Here is a 23,332-nt window from a genome sequence, read left to right on the forward strand (position 1 = left end):
GATGCTGTGCTAAGGGAGGCAAGTTAACCCCCTGCCATCAGTCACTAGTCAGAAGCTTCATCATGCACAGGACAGAGGTTGGGGTGGGGAAACCCAGTAGTTACCGCTGAAGAAGGAGGCAGTTACCAAATCAAATCAGGAGAAAGTTAAATTAGAAGGGGACCTTAGTTCATAGGAAAAATGCATATATTTCATGCACTTACAGGAGCATCAACTTAAGAATGAGAGTTGAATCACTTCAAAAATAGCCCATGGCCTTTTTACTATATAGTATGTCTTCTAAAGCTACATTTCTTCAGATAAAAGGCATAATTGTTACAAATGCAGATACAATTAGTTTAAATTAATATTACATAAGTATGTGACTTCACTAATTTGAGGGAGAGGGGAAAATAACTTCCATATTTTCACTGGCAATTATGACATTACTAAAACAAGGAAATATCTCGGTCCTACATGTTCCTAGATAGTGGCTGAAATGCCAAGCTGGCATTCAACTTCAGAGTGAGATACCAGCCTTTGCAGTCACTGTGTTCCAGTTACTGAGTGAGTGAAGAAGATGGACTTCTCTATGCCCACAGATGTTTTAAGTGGAATTTTTAAAGCCTCATGATAACAGGTTCCATAAACACTCCTACTACACTCACGTTATGTAAGGGAGGGGGCTGCCATGGCTGTTTGGAATTTCTCACAGCCCCAGAAAATGAGCAGGACTTCTAGCATTCCACAGCAGCTCAGCACAGTCTGGAAAAATCCTCTGCCCCTCCTCCACGGCTCCATGGAACAAGTCAGGGTTTCTCCAGCTAACACACTGCAGTGATGGTGTCTGCATAGAATAGTAAGGGAAAATACCACAAGGAAAGAAATCTCATTGGAAAAAACACAATATGAACTCAAAAATAAGGCTGTCAAGCACATATTCCTTTTTTTTTTTTTTTACATTTATTAAATGACCTTGACTTGACTGGAACCAGCAAGTGTTTCATAACCAATGATGTGTACGTGGGTAGCTGTTTCTAGAATTAGTACCATAGAAAAATACTGAGGCGTGAATGTAACACAGTTCATTATGGGACATAGACAATGCTGCAGCAGTTTCTTCAGCACCTTTAAGGATACCAACTCCTTTTAAATTACACTTCTTCACAGACACACAGCACAAAACATTTCAACATCTAAAGTTAATCAGATTCTGAAAGTGCATGGCAACTTAGTACTTAAAATTTGAACAGTGGTGACAATCAGAAGGCTATACAATTAGTTACCTCCAGCATTTTCGATGCTGACTAAGTATTAAGCCAGAGTAATGCATATTCTGGTTTCACTTCAAGAATAGCCCAAGTTTGTTAGGTTTCAAATTCTGAAAAATACTGGTAGGTAATATTTAAACTGACAATTCTCTTACAAAAGTCAGGTTGGTTCTTGCCAACACTGAAGAATAGCTATAGTATAAATCTCTCAATGCTTTAATCTTCCTCTTCAGTGCACTTGAGATCTAGAAAGCCATAAAAACTCAAATGAGCATACTGTCAGTAATGAAAAATATAACTGCACATGCACAATTAGTATCACTTCCCCTTACTCTAAACTAAATTAGAAAAAAGTCCATACTTGTTTAAAACAGAGTTAACAAAAACCCTTTCTAGAATCCAAAATAGTGCCATATTTTTCTTGGTTCTATAATATAAAGATTTAGTGTAGTCATGATCTGTTAATACTGAACCACAAACCAAAGTTCAAGTGTGCTGTGTTTCCAATAACAGGAAAGTAATTGTAGCCAGCTTTCAGAATAATGCTATAGGAAATCTAGCTTGTTGTCCGTGGAAGATAAAGCTGCTCCTTTCTTGATGCCGCTCTATGTAGGACACAGAACTAGAGGAAGAAAAAGAAGTTTCAATAGAAGTGAATATTTTCTGTACATTTATACAACCGTGTACATATTTTACATACATTTATTTATGTATAGAAAGACACCATTAAGTAATGACAACTAAAATTTTAATGCATGGATCTAAACCAGCAATTTTAAAGAAGGTTTTACAAGGCTTCAAGCTACAATGAAAAGTTCTCTCAAAGTGCATTTCAGAATTTCCCAGAAATTAGATACCAAAAAGCCACGTCTCTTAGAGATAGAAAGCCACAGCATCAGCCCTATACCACGACACTTGCAACACAGCGAAGCGGCTCCCTGGTGAAGACAAGGGTACGAGTTTCTACACACTTCTTTCCCATCTAGGATCAGCACAGCAGCCCTTACGTCTGCCATGAGCTTCTGAGATAATTAAGCAGATGTGAGAAAGAGAAGCTTAATTCACACAGCACCCATCCTATCTGTCTCAGCCAAATACGGCCACTTTCCTATCTCTCCTTTTTCACCTACCTTAAAACTAAAACTGTATATTTAGGCAGCCAAACCACACTAGCGCCAACAACCAAGACCAAGTCCAGCCAGCAAAGGCAAGGAGTGCTCCCCCCTGAGGAATCCCCCATCCCAGGCACAGTGTTCCATTCCTGGCCCCCCAGGAAGAGAAACGGTTAAATGGCTGAATTTCTAAGATGGGTGGAAAAGAGCATTTGCAATTGCCGCAGGCCGACATCTTCCCCCACGCCCTTGAACATCCCTGTGCGTGACACACACCTCTTTATTTCCCAGGTCTACAGTCGCCCCTGTTGTCGGAGTCCTAGCTGTTTTCCACCCTGTCCTCAAAACACAAAGCCAAGACAAAACCACGACACAGGCACCCAAACAGCTCACAGACGCAGGTACCATCAAGACAGAACTGGGCTCACAGGCCCGAGCCAGCGGCTTGCGCAGGAGGACTGCATGGACTGCTTCCCTAAGGCATGCGCTTTGGGTTCGCAGTTACAGTTCTGCATTTTCAGAGTAAAGAATTAGAAATCATTGCCCCTAGTGCACTCTGTTCTTGCCCGCAGTCAAATGACAGAAATAGCTAGAGAATGCTTCAGAAGTTCACGCTGTCTCTGGCCCTCTTGGGACCCAAGATGATTAAAATTTACGGCACGTTTTTTATGTTCATCTCATTTCTGTTTCACATCTAGAAGAACAAACCTCAGAAGAGACCAGCTTTCATACCAATTCTAGTACAACGCAAAGGCAGCTGAAGATGTCAGTATTAAAAGAAAAATTTTTTTTCAGAATTTAATGGGGGAAAAAGCTCTACATCAGAAAAATAGTTTATTGTAATAAAATGATGTCAACTGAATCTTTTCCACTACTGTGTTATCTCACTAATGGTGGACAAGAATTTTCATATCCACATCAAATCTCTCACAAGTATTATTCACTACAAGCCCCTGTGCATAACCAGACCGAGGTTCTCTCCTTTGTGAAGTTACAGAAGAAAGTCCCATCTGACACCAACATCTAAGAAATCCCACCTTTCCTCATGCTTAGCTGACAACTCTGACAGAGAGAATCCGAAGGAGAAAAAGGTTACCAGAAAAAGAATGCTCTCAAAATTTGATCACATATTTTGTTTTGTTCTGAAAATCTGCTGCTTTAAAACTGCGAATTTTTTAAAACTTCATTGAAAAGTATTAGTTTACCTATAAATAAATAAGTTCTCCAGTCCCCTCTTTATCTCCCAGGTTCTACCCTTTCTGGAACTAATCACCTTTCTTCATCTTCTATTGTCATCCTCAAGATTTATGGCTCGTTTTCCCCTGTCCTGGGTATGTGAAGAGCTCCTTCCCCCACCTCCCCGTGCCTCACACCAGTCCCTCCAGCCCTCAGCCTTCCCTGTGGGCTGTTAACTGACTGGTCTGTTCCCTCCTTCATCCATCCTCACAGCTGGCCCATCCTTCCTCCTCTGCTGTCCCCACGACAACAGAAACCCCCTTCTCAAACCCTCTCAATGTCGACACCTGATACAGAATGACAGCAATATCTTATTAATTTTCCTCCACTGCCTCCCTCAATGTTTATAATTAAGCTGTGGAAATTTTTATAGCCCGGGACCTCAAATAAGGCTTACATTTTATATAACTATAGTTTATAATTTTGGTAGCATAAGTAAGCCATGGGTCTATCATCACCCCACACACCAATAACTGAATAGAAGCCTAATAAAAGTTATGCACTTGCAAGTTATTTTTTAATCTAATAAGACAATACATTTATTGATTAATTAAAACTTTCCAACCATTGCAAATACACCATTGTAACACTCACCTTTCAGTATATAATCAGTTAACAAGCTTGGAACTTTTTCACTGTCCTCCTTCATGGCACGAAGAACTGCAAAATAAGCAAGAAAAAAAGGCAACAATTTAAAACTCAGATCAAAATATTATTTTATTTCAATTTCTGTAGTCTTATTCTCAACTCTTAAAGGGACAGTCAGCAATACTCTCAAAGTAACCTATTTTATTAAAAGGTTTCCTTCTTAGAAAATTTCTCTTAAAAGAACAAATTCCATGAAGCAGCACCCAGCACCTGCCAGGCTACCTACTGCTCATGTCCTGCGGAGGAACCTGGTGAAATCACCTCATCCTCAGGGATCCTCAAGGGAATCTTTGGCAATTTATCTTCTAAGTACAGACCAAATTAGTGGTTTAAAAAAAACTAGACCATTCAGGTAAAAAATAAATCCATAAATACTACACTTTAACAGTTACTGCCAATAGAGACTTCCCCAGAGCCTTCTGTGGAAAATGCTTCACTATTTTTTCCCCAGGATGCTAAAGCCACCCAGGATAGCTGTCAAGTCAGCGTTCCTGACTTAAACCCTGGCTTCCACACTTCCTAGCTGTGTGACTTTAAGCCAGTTACTTAACCACTCTGCACACCAAGTTCCTTAACTGTAAAATGAGCTTAATAATTAGAGCTGCCTCAAAGGTTTGTTATGGGATTAAGATACAAATAGATGTAAAGCACTTAAAACAGTGCCTGGCGCACAGTATATGCTGGGAAAGTATGGCCTTTAATTCTTAATATGACTAATTTATTTTATGACCACCATTACTGCACCTGGCATCCCCCTCCAGAAGCCTCGTGAGGAAGCCCACATGTCCACAGGTGCTGTCATTGTCTTCACAGGCCTTTTTCACTCTTTTACCTCTAAAGGTGGTAGTAGGAAAGGTTTTTCTCCCCAAAGTTTTCATGAGCCCGTCACTTTTTATTTTCAAAGTGCGGGTCAACCATCTACTATCTGCACCTTCCTGTCGTCATGGATGTGTGAGGCTGGATGTTCATGCACACACCCTACACACATTCACGCACCCGAGAGGAGCCACAGGGCCCCAGCTGTGCCAATCTAAGAAGACATCATCTAAGGGTCATCCTAATGACATTGTCATGTTGGAATTATGACTAGTTTTTTGACCAAGAAAGTGTGTGTTCTTGATCTGATAAGCTGAAGTCCCCAGGAGTTTCTGACTCCTGAGCAATATTTCCATTCCCTTCTCAGAGGGCTACTACGTCCATTATTTCTGCTTTACACTTAGGATTTGTTTTGTTTTAGTTTTTTTTAAGTTCCATATAAAATCACAATACAAAAAAAACCCCAGTATATTAAAAGTACATTGGACAGGGAATTTAGAGACCTAGATGGATAATTCCAGTGTGATCTTGGGCACTTATAAATAGGAGTTCTTCCTTAAAAGTTGGGAGGTTGCCCACCCAGTTTAATTTCTTGACTCTTTATTTTAGACTGGCTGGTATCACTTGATTTATCCATACTTAAACATAAAATGTTTTAAAGTAAGTATTATTCATGGAAGGAAAGAATAAAAGCTTCAGATTAGCTGGCAGATAGCTAGTAAATAAGACACGAACTTCCCTTGTGCACAGCCCCCCCACCTCCCAAACCCGCCAATGCCTCCCCATCCTTAACTTCCCAGGGCATCTCTGTAAATAACAGGTAGAGAACCAGAGTTCAGGGCTCATTTATGGCTATCGTAAGAGAGGCTCAATAGCATGCACATTTAAATCTAACAGACTATTTTAAATGCAAGCTCCTCAAGGATGGGAGTAGGTTTGTCTTGCTTTGTTCATTGAAGTACCTCAAGGGCCCAGAACACGGCCCGGCACAGAGTGGGCCTTCAATAAATATTTGCCGAATGAATGTCCTTAAACATTACTCTCACCATCTGTTCCACCCATAACTACTACCTTTGGTTCTACATTCCTAAGAAAGGAAAGTGTTTTCGGCCAGTCTTGCCCTAAATCCTTCCTATTCAGTTACTGTCGGTCATATTTAAATAAGATCCCTGAAGCATCTAATTTATTAATAAATTAATATGTTCTTAAACATACAAGAAGTAATGAAGATTCAAGTTGTATTTTTTCCCAAAACCTTAGCTTGCAAATATTTCAAAGGTAAGAAAAAAACGTCACAACCATTTGTGGGTATCAATCATCTACTATCCTAAATTGACAAAATCAAAAACAACAACAAAAATCAGCCAACTAAAATCATGTATTTAAGAATCAGCAAAAGTAAACAATGTAACAATTTAATTTTATCTTTGCTCACTTTTTGTTAATATTTGAAGATCTTCAACAGACGGCGGTCCATTTTTTTTCTCATAAGGAATGACTGTTGTCAAGTACTGCCAAGTTAAAAAAAACACATGTCATTAAATCTGAATTACTTTATCTGCAAAAAAAAAAAAATTGATGCAGTATTAGGAGATCTATTTTATAACATGAAACATGAGCTACTTTGGCAATGAAAACGCAGGTATAGGAATAAAGGTATCAGCTGGGGCTCTCTTGACCACATCTGTCTGCTCATACAAGCCCATGTCAGTGTAAATCTCCGCTTACTCTTTTGCATTTCAGTTATTGAAAAAATTTCAGAGGACTAGATCTGAGCATGATTTGTTCAATTTGTTAATTTTTTAAAGTGAATCCTTATCTAACATTCTCTTTGCATACTTTAACACATTTTTAAATCATTTAAACTAAATTTTTAAAAGTTGTAAGAGTACTACAAAACAAAATAATTTCCAACAGCCAAATAACTGTCTTTCAGACCATTTCTATTCCAATTGAACAAAATGGTCACATGAATAACCTGACTTTAAAAACACCTACCATCTTCTTCCAGAAATGAATGCAGAACTCTTCTCCAAATAATTTTAGGAGTGTATTATTATCTTATATTATTGTATAAGTACTTATAAGTGTTTAAAGGTATTAAAGAAAAAAGTGAAATGAGAGAATGGCCTAGAGGGGAAATAAATAATGAAAATTAATGTTTGAAATTGAAACAAACTACCTAATTTACCTCTTGTGAGAGCTCACAAGAGAGTTATATCATATATCCATAAAAGCATAATCTAAAAATGACTGTCAAGATTCTCCTACTGTGACCAACCCACCAAAAAAATTATAGTTTCATGTAGTTTGCACACATGCATCTAGAGATCTATTGGTTCTGACTTGGAATCTCTTCAGCACCACCCATTATTTAGCTCTAAGCCCAAAATCTTAGCTCCAGTGAGGAATTATTATCCCACCCATAACTGAAAAACAAGATCAAGAAAGTGACTTAACAATAATTGGATTGCTAGGTCCAGAAAAGAAGTAAAAGTGAATTGTTCAATCTTTAAGAAACTTAGCTTTACACCATCTTTTCAGTATAGACTTCTCCAAGGGGATGCTCAATTCTATAACCAAATATGTTTCTTTGTAAAGAACATAAGCCAGAAATATGCCCTTCTGAAGCTTCATAATAACATGTGTGCCAGGCAACTCTGAGAAGCAGCAAGAATCTGCCCTGCATGCATGCCATCAGCTGCAATTCAGGCCCTCTGCCGCCATTCCTGTGTGTTCAATCAGTTTGAAGTTGTTTTGCTATCCTGTGGGTTTCAGAGAGGTGAGAGGCACCAGAATAAAATAAAAAATCCAACCATCCCCTCCTGGAGCCCCTTTCTGAGCTGCAAACGTCAGGCAAACCTCCCCTCTTTAATGTTGATTCTCTTCCTCCTTCAGTAATACAGAACTATCTTCCATAAAACCTCTCAGCTCAAAGCCTTCTTTGGATAAAGTACCTATTTTCTACATTCTACACACATTCTTAATCTCTACTTAAAAGCTAACTCAGAATCTTTCTTTTGAACTGAAAATTTCAAACTATAAAAGGTAATTTTAAGCATACTCATTAATGCAGAGAAGCTTCCCAATTTCAAGATATTTCTTAAATCATAATATAAAAATGTTAAGCAAATTGAACATACTTGAGTTATGTTCATATCCACTCGTGATTTTGTAAAAATAATGCTTCACATGGCAGACAACTGAGTTAGCAATCTTATTTAAAATCATAAGAAATTCATTTAAAAGAAGGCGAGTTATATTTACCTATAAAAGAATGTTGATATACATATTTTTGACCAAAACTTCTAGTTAAAAAATACTAACATCTGGCTTTCCTCCCACTATAACATATCTTGTTTCCTAGATTTTTAGAATTAAAGTAGCATATTCTGGTTACTTTCTACAATCAGATTTTCTACCAATGCATTATGTCAATACATTAATATCTGTTTGTTTAAGGATAAGATGAATGAAACTCTAAAATATGAATTAAGAATACATTTAAGCTAGTCCCCAATTTGAAAAATGTTTTTTCCCCAAAGGGGAATTTTGTTCATTATCAAGATTATAAATATAATTAACTTTAATTTCTTTCTTTTAAGCAATGGTTTTAGTAAACTAATAAAACTGCCAATTTTCAGAATCTCCACTTACACAGAGAATCAAAAAGCAGAGAATGAAGAAAATAAGGATAACCGAGCACCTGTTTCTCTCCACCTGAATTTCCAAAGGTGTGGCGGAGGCCATTCTGAATGACATTTGAGATCCCTTCCACGCTGAAGCGCTAAAAGCAGCAATATACACCCGGAAGAAAAGGACAGAGAAAGAAGTTCAGAGAGTATTAGTAAGATCATACATGATGGCTTCTGTGCCCAAGAGACAAGCAGTTAGAAAATGCCACTACTCCTTCACATAGAGCAGGTAAAAGCATGCTTTTTAAAAATGTTTTTGCTTTCATTTCTTTGCAAGTCAAATGCAAAAGCCACCCATTTATACTAGTATAGTCATCAAGAGTTTTTCCTGATGTAGATTCCAACATAAAACACTGCATGCTGTATGTATTATTGGCTATATAAAAAAATTACCACATAATTTTAAAAACACTTTTTCATATTGTTTACCTACATTTTATCAAAAGTCTGAAAACTTAATACAGTATGCATATTTTCAGGCAAAGTTTGCATAATTCTGCCATAAGTTTGGGGAAAATTAACATAACATTTGGCAAGTTAAAATGCTGTTACTTTGAAGCCTAGGACTGCTTCCCACTCACTTCTCAGGCCTCCTGCCACTGCCTGGGCGGAGAAAATGCACACCGGAGGGCACGGCCGTTTTCCGGAGAGCAGAAAGGCCCCCGAGAACTTGTGCCAAGACTTTTCCACTCAGTTCCTAGGAAACAATTCTAGCCTCTTTCTCTCAGCAACCTGCAAGACTCCCTCGAATGGAATCTTTCTTCCCTAACTGCTTATCTTGATTTGTAACCAGTCTGCAATGTCGTGAGTCACAGTAAGGAGAGCCCAGCGGCGCTCCGCGGCTGAGTCAGGAGGACAGACTCTTACAGCGGGACTGGCGACGGGGAAGGGTGGCCGGGAAGGAAGCGCATTCCTGCTTCACCGCGTGGCCCTGTCCCTAGGATTTTAGAGCAGAAAGTTCAGCCCATAAACACATGCGAGGAGTCGACAAAGGATGTTTTACTAGGCCCCACGGGTAGGAGAAAGGAAATCAAGGCCTTGCTCCCTGCCTGCGGTCCAGTGGTTCTCAAAGTGCGGACCGCGGCCCTCGAGGAGGACCCCGAGGCCAGGCCAGCGAGCAAAGTGCGCCACGGCATTTTCTTAATACCAAGATGTCATTTTCCTTTTTCACTCTCAGCCTCTCACGACTCATGGTGAAATATTCCACAGACTGAATGATGTGCGATACTGCAACCGACTGAATGCAGCAGCAGAATGACAATCGAGCTGTTTTTGATTATGCTGGATATTAGACTGGCAAAACGCAAAGCAAGACCATTTTTGGTTTTGTTTTTCACAAAAATACACTATGTCAGCACTGACTTTATCAATGGTTTTTTAAAATGAATTAGTAAATGTTTTTAAATTTTAACCGTTTTAATTTATAATATAGTAAACAGCAGCCAATACAATCTATATAAACAAAGCTCTTTGGGGTCCTCAAATAATGTTAAGAAAAAAAAATGTTAAGAGTATAAAGAATCCTGACCACAAAAAGCTGAAAAACACCGAAAGGCTTAATCCCTGGAGCCAGCTACATGCCTCCATGTCAGTCACATCGTTCGGTGGCACAACTGCAAATTTGAGTTTCAAGTTTTCACATCTTGCGGGAGACACGTCTCCTCCTGAATGCTCCTTCCCTGCCAGGCCTTCCAAGAGCTCTGCTCCAAGTTTGCTTCAGCAAGAAACAAGTATCTGGTCAAGATAACTTTATTCAACACTTTTCACTTCAGTGACAAGTTCAAAATTATTACCTTCGATGAAATAGGCTACTTTTAAAAGAAAAATCTACAGGTAACTGTTTTTGTAGGATTTTTCACATTCTATCATCATATAATCTATTTACAAACATTCAATCAAAAAGAAATAACATCTTAGGCTCCAAAGACTGCAATAAATATTAAGAGAAACTATTTTCAAATAAACAAATCAACTCATTTTTCATTCCTTTCAAAAGTTATAGAGAGAGAAATTACTAATTTTTAGTTTACAATACCTGAAGGCTCCTTTATCTATAGATATGTTATCTATATACATTAAAGATATAAATTCAGAGAATCTCAAGCAAGGCAAAAAGTTATATAATTTCAGAATATAAATTTAGAAAATCTCAAGCAAGGCAAAAAGTTATATAATTTCAGAATATAAATTCAGAAAATCTCAAGCAAGGCAAAAAGTTATATAATTTCAGGAAACTGAAGTAAACTGCAATATGTGAACACTGCATTCTAAGAAAACATCTTTATTTTCCCAATTAGAAACCTTTCCTTTTACTTGGAAAAAAGAAAAAAAGCTGGTACAAAATTTTAAATTCATAAGATCTATATGTAATTTAGGTCTTCCTTATTAAATTTGCAGTTGTGGACATTACTAAAACGAAGCCTTTATAGCAACTGACCTTCTTGTTGTGAAAAATGGCTTTCAATCAATGAGAACTCTAGGCTTAGTGAAAATACAATCATGTGAAGCCAAGGTATCTTGGGAAAATTATGAAACTAAGACCTGGTGCTGGTGAGAGAAGATAAAATCAAAAAACTCTCATAGAACCTCTGCTCCTGGGGTAGCTGAGACAGAAGCTGCAGCCAACAAGGCCCCACCACACACTAAACTTTCATGGGTCAGCAGAACCAGGAAAGTAACATGGCAGCCTGTAAGGTTCCATGGCCTCTTGTTGCACTGGGAAAATAAGGCAAAAAGAAAACCAGAAGATTCTAGGAGACAATTTTTTCAAAAATTAAAAAAATAAAGAAGGTTCTGGAGAGAGAACAACGAAATCACCTAGGACCTGGGGCTGGGCACATTCCTCCACCAAGACGACACCCACCTCCCCAGGAACCATGACTTTCTCCCTTCACTGAACCTTCAAATGCTCCCTCTCTACTACCTCTTTCCCAAAGGCAATTTGAAATTCTCAAACCGTCAACCTATTCCCTTTCTCCACGATTTCCTGAACAGCTCTTCCCAAGTTTCTTTGACGCTCAAGTCCACAGACCCCTTTTAGGACTCTCTTACATGTCCACAATCCCTCCTCCCTGAACTCCTCCTCTGGGTTCTTCTGACACTATACACCCCCAGGTTTCCCCTGCTCCATGCTTCTTTGAAAGGTGCTGCTTTCTTTACTTATCTTTTGTACACTGGTGCTCCCCAGGACTTTGTCCCTGCTTTTTTCTCATGCCACATACACTCTTCCCAGACATTATCACTCAACAGTTTCAACTTCTGCCTCCATAAATCTATCGCTTCACTTTTTTTTTGGTAAGATTTGTTTTTATTTATTTCTCTCCTCTTCCCCGTACCTCCCCCCCCCCCCCCCCATTGTCTGCTCTCTGTGTCCATTCACTGTGCTCTTCTGTGTCCACTTGCATTCTTGTCACGTGGCACTGGGGAACTGTATCACTTTTTTTTTGCTGTGTCATCTTGCTGTGTCAGCTCCCATGTGTGCAGTGCCACTCCTGGGCGGGCTGCACTTTTCTTGCATGGAGCGACTCTCCTGGAGGTGCACTCCCCGTACGCGGGGGACACCCCTCCGTGGCACGGCACTCTTTGTGCGCAGCAGCACTGTGTGTGGGTCAGCTCACCACACAGGTCAGGAGGCCCTGGGTATTGAACCCTGGACCCTCCATATGGTAGGCGGACACTCTATCAGTTGAGCCACATCCGCTTTCCTTAGCTTCACTTTAAAAAGATGAGTAAAGTGCCTAAATCAAATACTGACATAGAGTCAAGGCTCAGAAAATTTATCTATCTTTATGGTCATTTCTTTCTTGAGCTTCAGGCTCATAGGTGTAATGGCCTATAAGACATCTGTATCTAGATAGTCCTAAAACTCACCATAATCCAGAAGTGAATTCATTCTCTTCTCCTCCACCAAGAAACAAATAAAATAAAAAACCTGTTTCCCTTCTGCATTCTATACATCTCTCATTCATTTATTCATTCTTTCAAAATATATGTATTAAGGAACTGGGAGAAGGGGGAAATGGGGAGTGACTGCATAATGCGCACAGGGCTTTCTTTTGGGGTGATGAAAACATTTTGGAAGTAGAAAGAGGTAGGCAGTAGTTGCACAGAATTATGAATGTACTAATTGTCAATGAATTGTACAATTTCAAATGGTTAATTTTATGCTGTGTGAACTCCACAAAGTAAAAAAATTTCAGAATACATTGAACCAGATACTATTCTAGGTACTAGGGATTCAAAGTGAAAATCAGCTAAGACTCCTCCCACCTCGTGACCTTACATTCCAATGCAAGGGGAGCAGAAAATTAAAGCAAGTAAATGAACTAGATCACTGCAGATAATGCGTGCCCTGTCAATAATTACAACAGAGCAATTCAAAACCAGATGCCAACCTTATGCCAGGAGGTCAGAGAAAAGTTCCCAGACAAGGGGACATCTGAGCTGAACCATGAATTATGCACCCATCCCCATGAGCCACAAAGGACAATGAACAAAGGAGATCCTCCTGAAAGAAAAAAAAAAACCACGAGCAGCAGAACTGGCCATCCAGGGAGTTCCTCCGTGGCCATCAGGCAGAAGGTCTTGTTTTCTTGTCCAGCAGGATGTGACACAGTAACTACTGACTGTGTCCCATTCTCCCCACCTTCCAATAAAAGGGCTGGGCTTTTGTTTTATTTTGTTTTGTTTTTTTTACTGGGGCAACCCAGTCTCTCTCTCCGTCTCCATACGCTGGATGTGCTGGAATGGCTAATTTAACTTCTGGACCACATGCGACTACACCCAGAGCAGAAAGAAGGAAAACATTCCCCAAAGCTGAAGAGGAAGCTAGATGCAGTTACTGTTGAGGAGCCTTGCATATCTCCCTTTGACAAGAGGGTAGTATGTCTTATCTATGCTTGTCCAAGTCAGAAATCAAGGATCCAACCATAATTACTTCCTTCCTTGGTCCCACAATCAATCCATTCAACTTCCTAAAAATCGCTAACGTTCAACTCGTTTCCATCCCCCCTGCCAATTCTTTGGCTCATTTCTTCCCTGACTGACTGCAGCAACCTCCTAATCAACTCTTTCTATCTAGCTGCCTCCTTCCTGTTGGTTCTCCTTGAAAACAGTGAGGTTAGCCTTACAAAAGACAATCTGCCTTATTTAAAACCCCTTTTTGATTCTCTAGAGTCCTTAAATAGCGTGGCATTCAAGGTCATGAATTTTCTGGCTTCCACGCTGCTAGCTCTACAGCCTCTTCTTGACTTACTTCCTCCCTCACCTTCTGGCTTTCGCCACAGTGAACGATGTACGGCTCCCAGATGTCACTGGCAGGTGTCCGCACACACCCCTCCCTCCGGTTGGGATGCCTGTGGTTGCCTTCTTTCTTCTTGTCCTCGGGGTTCGGCTCAGTTTTCACAGACCCCTACACCAAACTAGGGCAAGTAATGACCCCGTTCTACCATGGAACAGTGCCAGGTAGAAAAGACACTCAAAACATGCAAACTGCTTTGAATACAGCAATCATCGCACTATACCAGGGCTCCTCAATCTTGACACTACTGATGTTTTGGGCTGGATAATTCTTTACTGTGGGGGCCACTGACCACTGTCAGAGGTTTAGCAGCATCCCTGGCCCCTCCCGACCAGGAGGCCAACAGATATCTCCTTCTGCCCCGAGTTGGGACAACCAAAAACGTCTCCAGACACTGCCAGACATCTCCAGAGGGGTACAACTGGCCCAGGTGAGAATCACGCTGCACTAAATCACAATGGGTGGTTTGCCATCCCAATCCACATCCCACAAGCAGCACATGGCTGCAGAGCTAGAGTTTACTCTGCAACCTCAACACCCACTCCTGGCATATAATGTTTGTCTGATAGTAGTAAAAATCAAGATAATCGAGATATTTTTAAATGGGGAGTGGGGTGGGAAAGGCAAGATCTAAAGAAAACAGCAGGGGGAGAAAAAGGAAATTTTGGTTAATTTTTCAAAAATTCATTTCAGTACGCAAAATCTTTAAGGGCAAAAATGATGTCACATACTTCTTTTACGTGTGCACTACCTTTTTTTTTTCTTTGAGGTACCAGGGCTGCATGTTGAACCCAGGACCTCTTACATGGGAAGCCAGTGCTCAATCACTGAGCCACATCAGCTTCCCACATAATCCTTTCATATGTCTCACAAAGTAAAAAACAGTCCTTGGGACCTAAGAGGAATTTGATCAATTGTCATTGGCTTAAATCGCAAAACTCTAAAAGAATTACTGCTCAAATTGGTGAAATACTTCTAGACTTCTGAATGAAACCAATAATCACATCCTAATCAAAAGTATTTGGAATCAGAAAAAGTATAAACGGTCAACTTGGATAGGAAGAAGCTGGTCTAGAAATCAAAGATCTGCCTTTTCTCTCGGCTTTGCCACTAACCACGTGGTATAAGTCAGTCATCTAAGCTAATTCTGTTTCCTAGCCTGTGAAATAGATGATTAAATATTATTTGCACATTCTATGAATCTATGAGTTGACTCAACCAAGAAAACACATTACTTTTTGAGACAGCAAATTAAAAATCACACATGCAAGTACCACCCCGAGATTAAAAGATCACAGAAGGCTACAATGCAGGTGCTAGGACGACAGGACTGTGGAGCCAGGGAGGACAGTCAGAGCCGGCTGCTCCAGCTGCTTCACTGCCTTATGAGGACACTCATAATACCAGGGGACATTGTGAGGAGACCAGGCCTATTCTTCTCTCCTTTCCCAGGGCCTTGCGTCGGGCCTGGATCACAGCAGGCACCATGAATGTCTCCAAAGCTGTAACATCAAGGACCAGAACCCAAGAGTCGGAGGGCCTGGGTGTCTGCACCATATCATAAGGCCTCCAGACTTCTTACAGGAGAGAAAGGGGACAAAAAAAAAAAGAGTAAAAGAGGCAAAAAGAATCAGAGGACGAACAGATGAAAGGTGACATGACAAGATATAAAGTTATTTGTATGGATTGAATGATGAACTTCTGGAAGAACCTAGACTAGGAAATCAACATGAAGTATATAAAAGTAAGATAAAATATCTTGTTGGTGTGGTTTGTTAAAAAAAAAAAAAAATGGGGCAAGGTAAGAAATATAAAAATCCTAGTATGACAAAAGAGTAGCAAGCAGAAGATGAATGAACTGGAAGCATTAAGGAATAGGAAGACTAAGTCAGTGAGACAAGGATGGAATAAAGAAAGAGCTCTATAGTGCACAGGACAGATTCCAACTGCTCTATAAAATCAAAAATAGTAACATAAATTTTAAAAAGAAAAAACCTCAGAGACAAATTAAATTTACTTTTTAGTAAACGTCACCTCATTTAAAAACACTATATTTACAACCTTGAGTGCAGAGGCAGTGTTATTAGGTGCTTATGGTGCTTAACTGGGCCAAAGGGAAGTTTTTGTCTATCCTTATAGTTTATAAATAGGGAGAAAGAGAGAGAGGGGAAGAGAGGGATCGAAGAGAGAGGGGAGGACGGGTGGTGGGATGGAGGAGGGAAGGAGGAAGGGCAGGGAGCATTTCTTTGTGGAACATTCCTCCAGGTAAAAGCACCAGAGGCATTTCGAGACACTGACAGAAATAAGTCTCAGGGTTGTGAATTCTGAATGAAATGAAGGACATTAACTAAAAATTTGTAATGGTTTAATTAAAATAAACAACTGCGATATTAGGTATTTCAGAAACCCAATCCTGATCCCATGAGATGTTCTAACTGTAATGTATCATTTCCAAATGTGAAGAGTTCAAATCCAACGTGAAGAGCAGGTCAAAATTCTGCAAGCCTAAAATTATTTTGTAATCTACCCATTTGTTCTCCGCTGCTTTCTTATGAAGAAGTTAACAATTCTGTAAATTCCTTTCTCGGAATGGAACTTTTGATATCAACCCATTTATAAGCAGGAAAATGATTAAGCATTACAATATTCACTTTTTTGTTTCCTTCACTACTGACAAAGTGACAAAGTAACGTGGCAAGGACAGGGGAAGGGGTGTGCTCAGGACAAGTTTCAGTAGCATTACTCCTACTGAGAACATTCACAATTGTCTCACGACCATTTCCTTTCCCGGCATGAGTATGTATTAAAAGTCTCAATGTCACTCATTCTCTGGAAGCTTTTCTCACAAAACCAGGAGCAACAAAGTGAAAACAAGCTAAGGGAAGATAAAATAAATAAATAAAAATCTGTAAGAAGGCAAAAACCCATGGCAAGCTCTTCCAGTCCATCCACTCCCAAAAGCTTGAGGGGACATCCAGGTGCAGGGCTCCCCACACCCGCCTCGAAGTGGGTGCCCTCCCTGCTCCCATGTGCTCTGGTTCTGAGACAAGGGCTCCGCTGAGCTTCAGTTCACACAATTATAAAATGGTTGTGGTAATACTAATACCTATTTCATAAAGCTGTTGTGGGGATTAAATGAAATAATCCACGGGAAACACTTAGCAAAGTGCCCAGCACTATATAAACATTCAAAATCATTTGGGCTATATATTACTTTAAAAAAGCCAGAATAACTTTTTAAACATTTCTCCCAAAGAGAAGTAACCAAACTTTCCTACTTTTCTCCAGAAGGGCAAAAACAGTTATTTCAAGTTCTTCTGGTATTAAAAAAAATTGCTGAGAAATAATAAATCTCTGATTATAGTTCCCTAACTTAAAGAACTAAGGCAGCAAGAAAATAGATACTACTATCCATGACTCAATAGAGAAAACAGCCAAAAAGCTTAAGCAAAAAGCAATTAACATCTTTAGCAAATTCAAGGTCCTTCTGAACAATGAAAAGAGCTAGAAAACTCTATACAGATTGAAAAGAAACAACAATCAAATACAGTGTTGTGGCTGTTGGTTCTTTTCTAGGCTCCTACTCAGACCAACACATCCTGTGCAGTATATTCACCTGCAGAAAGCACAAGCCAACACAGGGTAGAGCAAAACAGGAAGCCAGGAAATTCAGACTCTTCCTGCTACCAAACTATTCTCTCATTCTCATCTGGCACCAACTGGCATGGGCCTCTACCAAGCCAGGAAATCTCTTAAAAATTTCAATATCAAAGCTCAATGTCAGAAGAAAGGCTAGATAAGGAATGCTTTTCATCTATTTCTAACTCTTATTGTAATCTACCCCATCAATATTCTTTACACCCAGGAGTTCAAAAGAAAGTGAAATTAAAGCTTAATTCTCTTTATAAATCACTTCATTTCCCACAGTTTGAACAGGATTATTAATGTATATGAAGTAGTTTAATTTTTAATAAATTTAAATTCTCAAAATTATCAAAATGCAAAACATTGGGAAAACATAAAATTAAAAGCAAGAGTCAAATGTAAAAAAACCACAAAGTAAAAATATTAAAAAACTTTAGATATTAATTCAGATGTAAAAATTGATTGTGCTTGTTTTGATACCTCCTAAGATAATTTTCCACATGAATTAAAAAGTAATTATGAATGCAAATTCTCCAAAAAAAAAAAGATCCAAGTAAATTAGAAAATATGAATTATACCAAAGCAAATACTTGAAAATATCCAGAACATTAAACTCCTACTTTATAAGTGCACTCTCAGAGCAAGGTGTGATCTAGAGATTTACAAAGTCAGAGTTGAGTGGAATAGTATCAAATAATTTAACTTTCGTACCTCAAGTTCTAAAACTGTATGCAATTTGATTTCAATATGTAAATTAAATTAAGTATTGCCAAACATTTTCAAAGCCATTAAAAGTAGAGTAAAATAGCTACTCTTGGTCAATTTTATAAGTTCTTTCCTGATACTTAGATACTCTAAGTACATTACAAGACTATAACTTCCTGGCATATTATATATGGACTTCTCTTATACTAACCAGGAACCCTCTAAGACAGAAAGTAGTCAGAATAGACTCCTGATTTTTAGTACACTGATTGCTGGGTCATGAAAGTACACTGTTACCAATCTAACAGCAAGTAATCACTGTGGAAAACACAGTACATAATGGTAAAATATCATGAACTGGAAGTGACATATATTGCTCTAGGCAATATTACCTTCCGTAAGATAAATTTGTTCTACATCTAGAATAATTCATGAGGTAACTTTTTAAAAACAGACAACAATAAACAGAATAATTTAAATTTAGAAATTGTTGCATGATATGTGTTTCTCAACTCAAAAAAATAGCACAGATTTCACTTCAAGTAACTTATAATTTTCCATTCTCAAAAGGACACTGCTCCATGGGCAAATAATGGACGGTCTCACTTACTCCAAAAAACTGGAACATCCAAATACACAGACAGAAAGAAAATATATCAGGGGTGGGAGTCGGGGTGCGGGTGGAGTCAATGCTTAATGGCATAGACTTGGGGTGATGGAAAAGTTTTGGTGATGGGTGATGCTGGTGATAGCACAGAGGGAATGTAATTACCACCACTGAAATGTATACTTAAAAATGGTTAAAATGGGAATGTTACGTAGTATATGTTACCACAATAAAATTTTCTTAAATTAAAAAATATCCTTATACACATATGCATATATATACACACATACAAATACACATCTGTGGCAATCTGGAGATCAACAGCCACAGAAGCATTCCTTCCCTGATAAGGCCATAATGAACTTTCCCAATGAAACAATCACCCACCACGGCCATCTAACAATCAACAAATGGGAAGCTATTGCTCTTTCCTACAGATACATTTCAATAGCTGCACATCTGTGGATAACAGGTCTCTTTAAACTTAGGTCTGTCAAGTCACATCGGAAACGTTTGAGAGGTTTTATCATTTTAAAATAGCAATTAGTGTCTTTTTTGAATTAGCAAAATCACAGGTTTGAGTTAGTTTTAAAATAATAAACAGTAACACACAAGGTTCTCGCCACCCTACAATGACCCTCCATTTTATGGCCCTAACACTAATTTCTAGGAACTACTGTTTGCAATAAAGTATAAAACAGAAATATTGTCCAATATGACCAAGAAATTACTGTTGAAAATGTGGTAAATTTTACGTTCTAGTATGTGTATAGGGCAGAATTTATGCTCTCAAGCACCACTGCTTAGGAAAATGGAAAAATAAACAAAAGCCCCCTTTCTTTTAAAACTACCTTTTATCACCATGTTATAAATACAGGGTGCCCAGGGACTGCCAACATTTTTATTCTTGTTGTATTTCCCAAAATGGCTCTCTTCCTCTAGCTACCAGGAATCTGACCCACACAAGTGCAAGTATGTGGCTAGGAAGGATGCCTGCTGCAAGCGGCTCAGAGAAGGACTGGCCAAGGCATCATCATAAAAGGCGGGCAGCTGGATGTGGACATACGGAAAAGCACAACACACCCTTTGGATAAAATACGGCAACATTTATAATAAATTTCAGACATACTATTGTGATCTTTTTATCCATACAAACTCCCTTAAGTGACTTCCACATCTTTTTTCCCTCTTCCTAATTTTTCATTTTATTCAAGTTTCAGTTTAAATAAGGGGTTGTCAACTTTTTCTGTCAAGGGTCAGACAGTAAATAGTTTAGGCTTTGTGGACCACTCTGTCTCTGTCACAACCACTCGACTCCATCCTTATAGCATGAAAACAGTCATAAATAATTTGTATATCAATGGGCATAGCTGTGTTCCAATAAAATGCTATAAAATAGGTGGAGGGTCAGATTTGGCCATTGGGCAATAGTTTGCCTCATGGATTTCTGGTCTAAACTGTCTTGGCAAATGTATGATTAGAAAATTCCAAATTAAAAAGCCAAGCCCATGTTTCTTTCAAACAGAAGTCCCAAATTCAAGTAGTGTGTCAGAAAAGTTCCTTCGAGGCCTGGATCTGAGATAAATTAGGAAAACTGCAGGATGATCTAATAGTAGCTGTCTAAATAAGAATAAATTTCTCTCACCTAAAGTCAGCTTTGGTCAAGATTAAATGAAAAACTATCACTAGAGTATTTTTGCATGCAAAAAGGACACAAAGCAGACTGGTTATTAGTTATAATATGAACCAAGAACATCATGAAGACAGAGCAACATATCTGTGAAATAAAAATATATAGAGAAAGTACCCACCATTCAAGTCCTAGCTCTCCCCAATCTTTAAGCAATTATACACCCAACCCCCCAACCACAATAAATTAGGGTTATATGATTCTTTTTACAACAAAGTTTCTTGTCTCTATTGCCCACCAGTCACCGATTGCCCACATCCCAAATGATTTCAGCATAACCGTTCTCAGGTTAGACTGAAACAGTCACACACTTCGGCTCGTGGTGAGCACAGCTCACTAGAGCTCTCTCCTGAAAGCACAATGTGATTATGGCAAACAGACCAAGATAATAGGGATGTCTATCTTCTCAACAGCACCTAAGAATAAGTAACCTCATGAATGATCTTTATTTCATAGATATTACTGAATTCACAAAGAATAAGTATGTCCATTTTCATCTACATAAGCTTACTAAGCAGATAAGCTATACTGTCTGCATAACTTCAGATAACTAGATAAACGACTACTAAATTAAAACATCTGGTGTGCTTCAACTTGTTCTTGAACATACAATGAACTGCCCTGAAATTCAATGGCCCCTGTGAATCTATTTGATATACACAAAAAACTGGCAAAAAAATTTCAAAAAAAAAAAAAAAAAAAACCACCTCATCTCTAATAGAACAAGAATAATTCAAAGACCACAAATCCAAATCCTCTGGAATTAAATGTCCTTTATAGTGAAGTTTCAATTCAACACACATGTATTAAGTGATATGCAGGGTGCCAGAAATAAGGTAAGTTGTCAGGGAAATAATGTGAACGAGTCTGTGAGAAGCCCACACTCTTGCGGGGAGCGCATGTAAGCCGATGACTACAATACAGTAAGGTACTGCGATATTAGAAGTATATGCACTCACAAAAATAAATAAGCAAAACATCTCAAGTATGAAATAATGGGCAACTCATAAAAGAAGAAATTCAAGCAGTCAACAGATTGTCCCCCTGTTCGCCTATCAGATCAGTCTGTATTCAAAAGACTGATAAGAACCATTGCTGGTGGGAGGTGTGGGGAAATGATCACTCTCCTACACTGTTAGTGGATTATTTTTCTAAATGACAGTTTGAAAAGCTTGTCATTTAAACCCCTTTAAAACTGTATATTCTTTGACCTAGCAATTCTACTGGTTCCAATGAGTAGACAGACTCACTAATCAAAAGAAAAATTATCAGAGGAAATTCAATTTTAGGAAAACGATAATTTTGGTTTAATAGGATAAATTTCAGACACCTACAAGATATCTAATGGGAATGTCTAATTGGGAGTTAGATATAGCTAGCATTTACTCAAGGTATATGGTGGTCTTGCACATATTATTTCACTTGAACTCCCCTCCCGAACTCATAGTGTATGTATACATTCAGTGGCAGGACCACAGTTCAAACAAAATCTCTTAACCAATATGCTATTCAGTCTCCCTGGGTTTAGCACCTGGCAGAAAGGTCCAAGGTAAAAATACAGATCTACAGTTTTACCTTTCATTTACACATTTATTCAACCGATATTTATTAGGGTACCTAATGTTGGACCTGAAGATACCAAAAAAACAAAGTTACATGCCCTATCCTTAAAGAACCTTAATAGAGAGAAGCATGAAAACAAAAATTGCAACATGGTATAACAGTGTTAACAGCAATAGTTAAAGGAATATTTTATTTAATTCCAGCATTCTTTCCAGAAGAGGGAAAGAATGTTCAATTCTGCACTGGGGAAAGAATCATCGGAAAACGTTCTAAAATAGGACGACAATTATTACGAGAGATTACATTATCCATTGATTATTTTTTTTAACGGCCTTGTCTGTTTATTTGCCACTGTTTTTTGAACAGTGTCTGACACAAGGGAGACACCCAATAAATATGCTGGGTGAGTGAATTGTTTTATTTTATCCAGTATGTAGCAGAGTATTTCAAAAAGTAAAACTCAAATCAAGATAACATTTCACTTTTATAAGACATTCAGCATTTTCTTTAATATTTAACAGTATTTTTCAGTGCTAATGAAAATTTTTCTAATGCTCTGAATAGCATCCTTAAGACCCCTATTTTTCTACTGCAGTGAAAGTTTGTAGCAAGACATATCTCCAAAATTAAAACACTTTTAAAGAGTTTAACTCTGCTCTATCCCCACCCAGATACTTCTCTGGAATATCTTTGTACCAAAGAAAAGAAGTTAAATATTCTATAAAGTGCTGGATGTCTATAGAACAAAAAAGTGGATGCTTTTATTTCAATGAATCAACTTATTCCAAGCTTAAGGAAGAAAGTCCACATCCTACTAATAAGACAAAATGTCTAAGATGGGGAAAAAAACGTGAGGAATATTACTGGAAAACAGATAGTACATGACATCTGTAAGAAAATATCAGCTCTAGTGACAGAAGGTCACCATTCTTTAGAAATTAGTATCACTGATTACAGCCAACTCACAGAGCTCAGGCCTTGCCAAAACAGCACATTATATAAAACGTTTGGGAAGGTACTATCTTTTGGGGTCCATTTATCCAAATGGGCATTTCATTTTAGTTTC

General features: G+C 38.5%; 1 protein-coding gene across 2 annotated transcripts in view; it reads right to left on the reverse strand.

The window, feature by feature from the left end:
- Positions 1-923: 923 nt before the first annotated feature.
- Positions 924-23,332, reverse strand: part of FEZ2 (fasciculation and elongation protein zeta 2) — a 44,262-nt gene continuing 21,853 nt past the window's right edge. Inside the window, exons 6-9 of one of the 2 annotated variants that reach the window (XM_004466033.4) lie at positions 8,769-8,849; positions 6,498-6,573; positions 4,193-4,258; positions 924-1,872 (exon numbers count right to left, since the gene is read on the reverse strand). In XM_004466033.4, coding sequence (XP_004466090.1) covers positions 1,856-1,872; positions 4,193-4,258; positions 6,498-6,573; positions 8,769-8,849 — 240 coding nt within the window. In that variant the 3' untranslated portion in view covers positions 924-1,855. The remainder of the gene's footprint in view (positions 1,873-4,192; positions 4,259-6,497; positions 6,574-8,768; positions 8,850-23,332) is intronic. The other variant, XM_004466034.4, reaches the window with a different exon arrangement.

This window comes from Dasypus novemcinctus, chromosome 17 (genome assembly GCF_030445035.2).
Source record: "Dasypus novemcinctus isolate mDasNov1 chromosome 17, mDasNov1.1.hap2, whole genome shotgun sequence".
Classification (NCBI taxonomy): domain Eukaryota; kingdom Metazoa; phylum Chordata; class Mammalia; order Cingulata; family Dasypodidae; genus Dasypus; species Dasypus novemcinctus.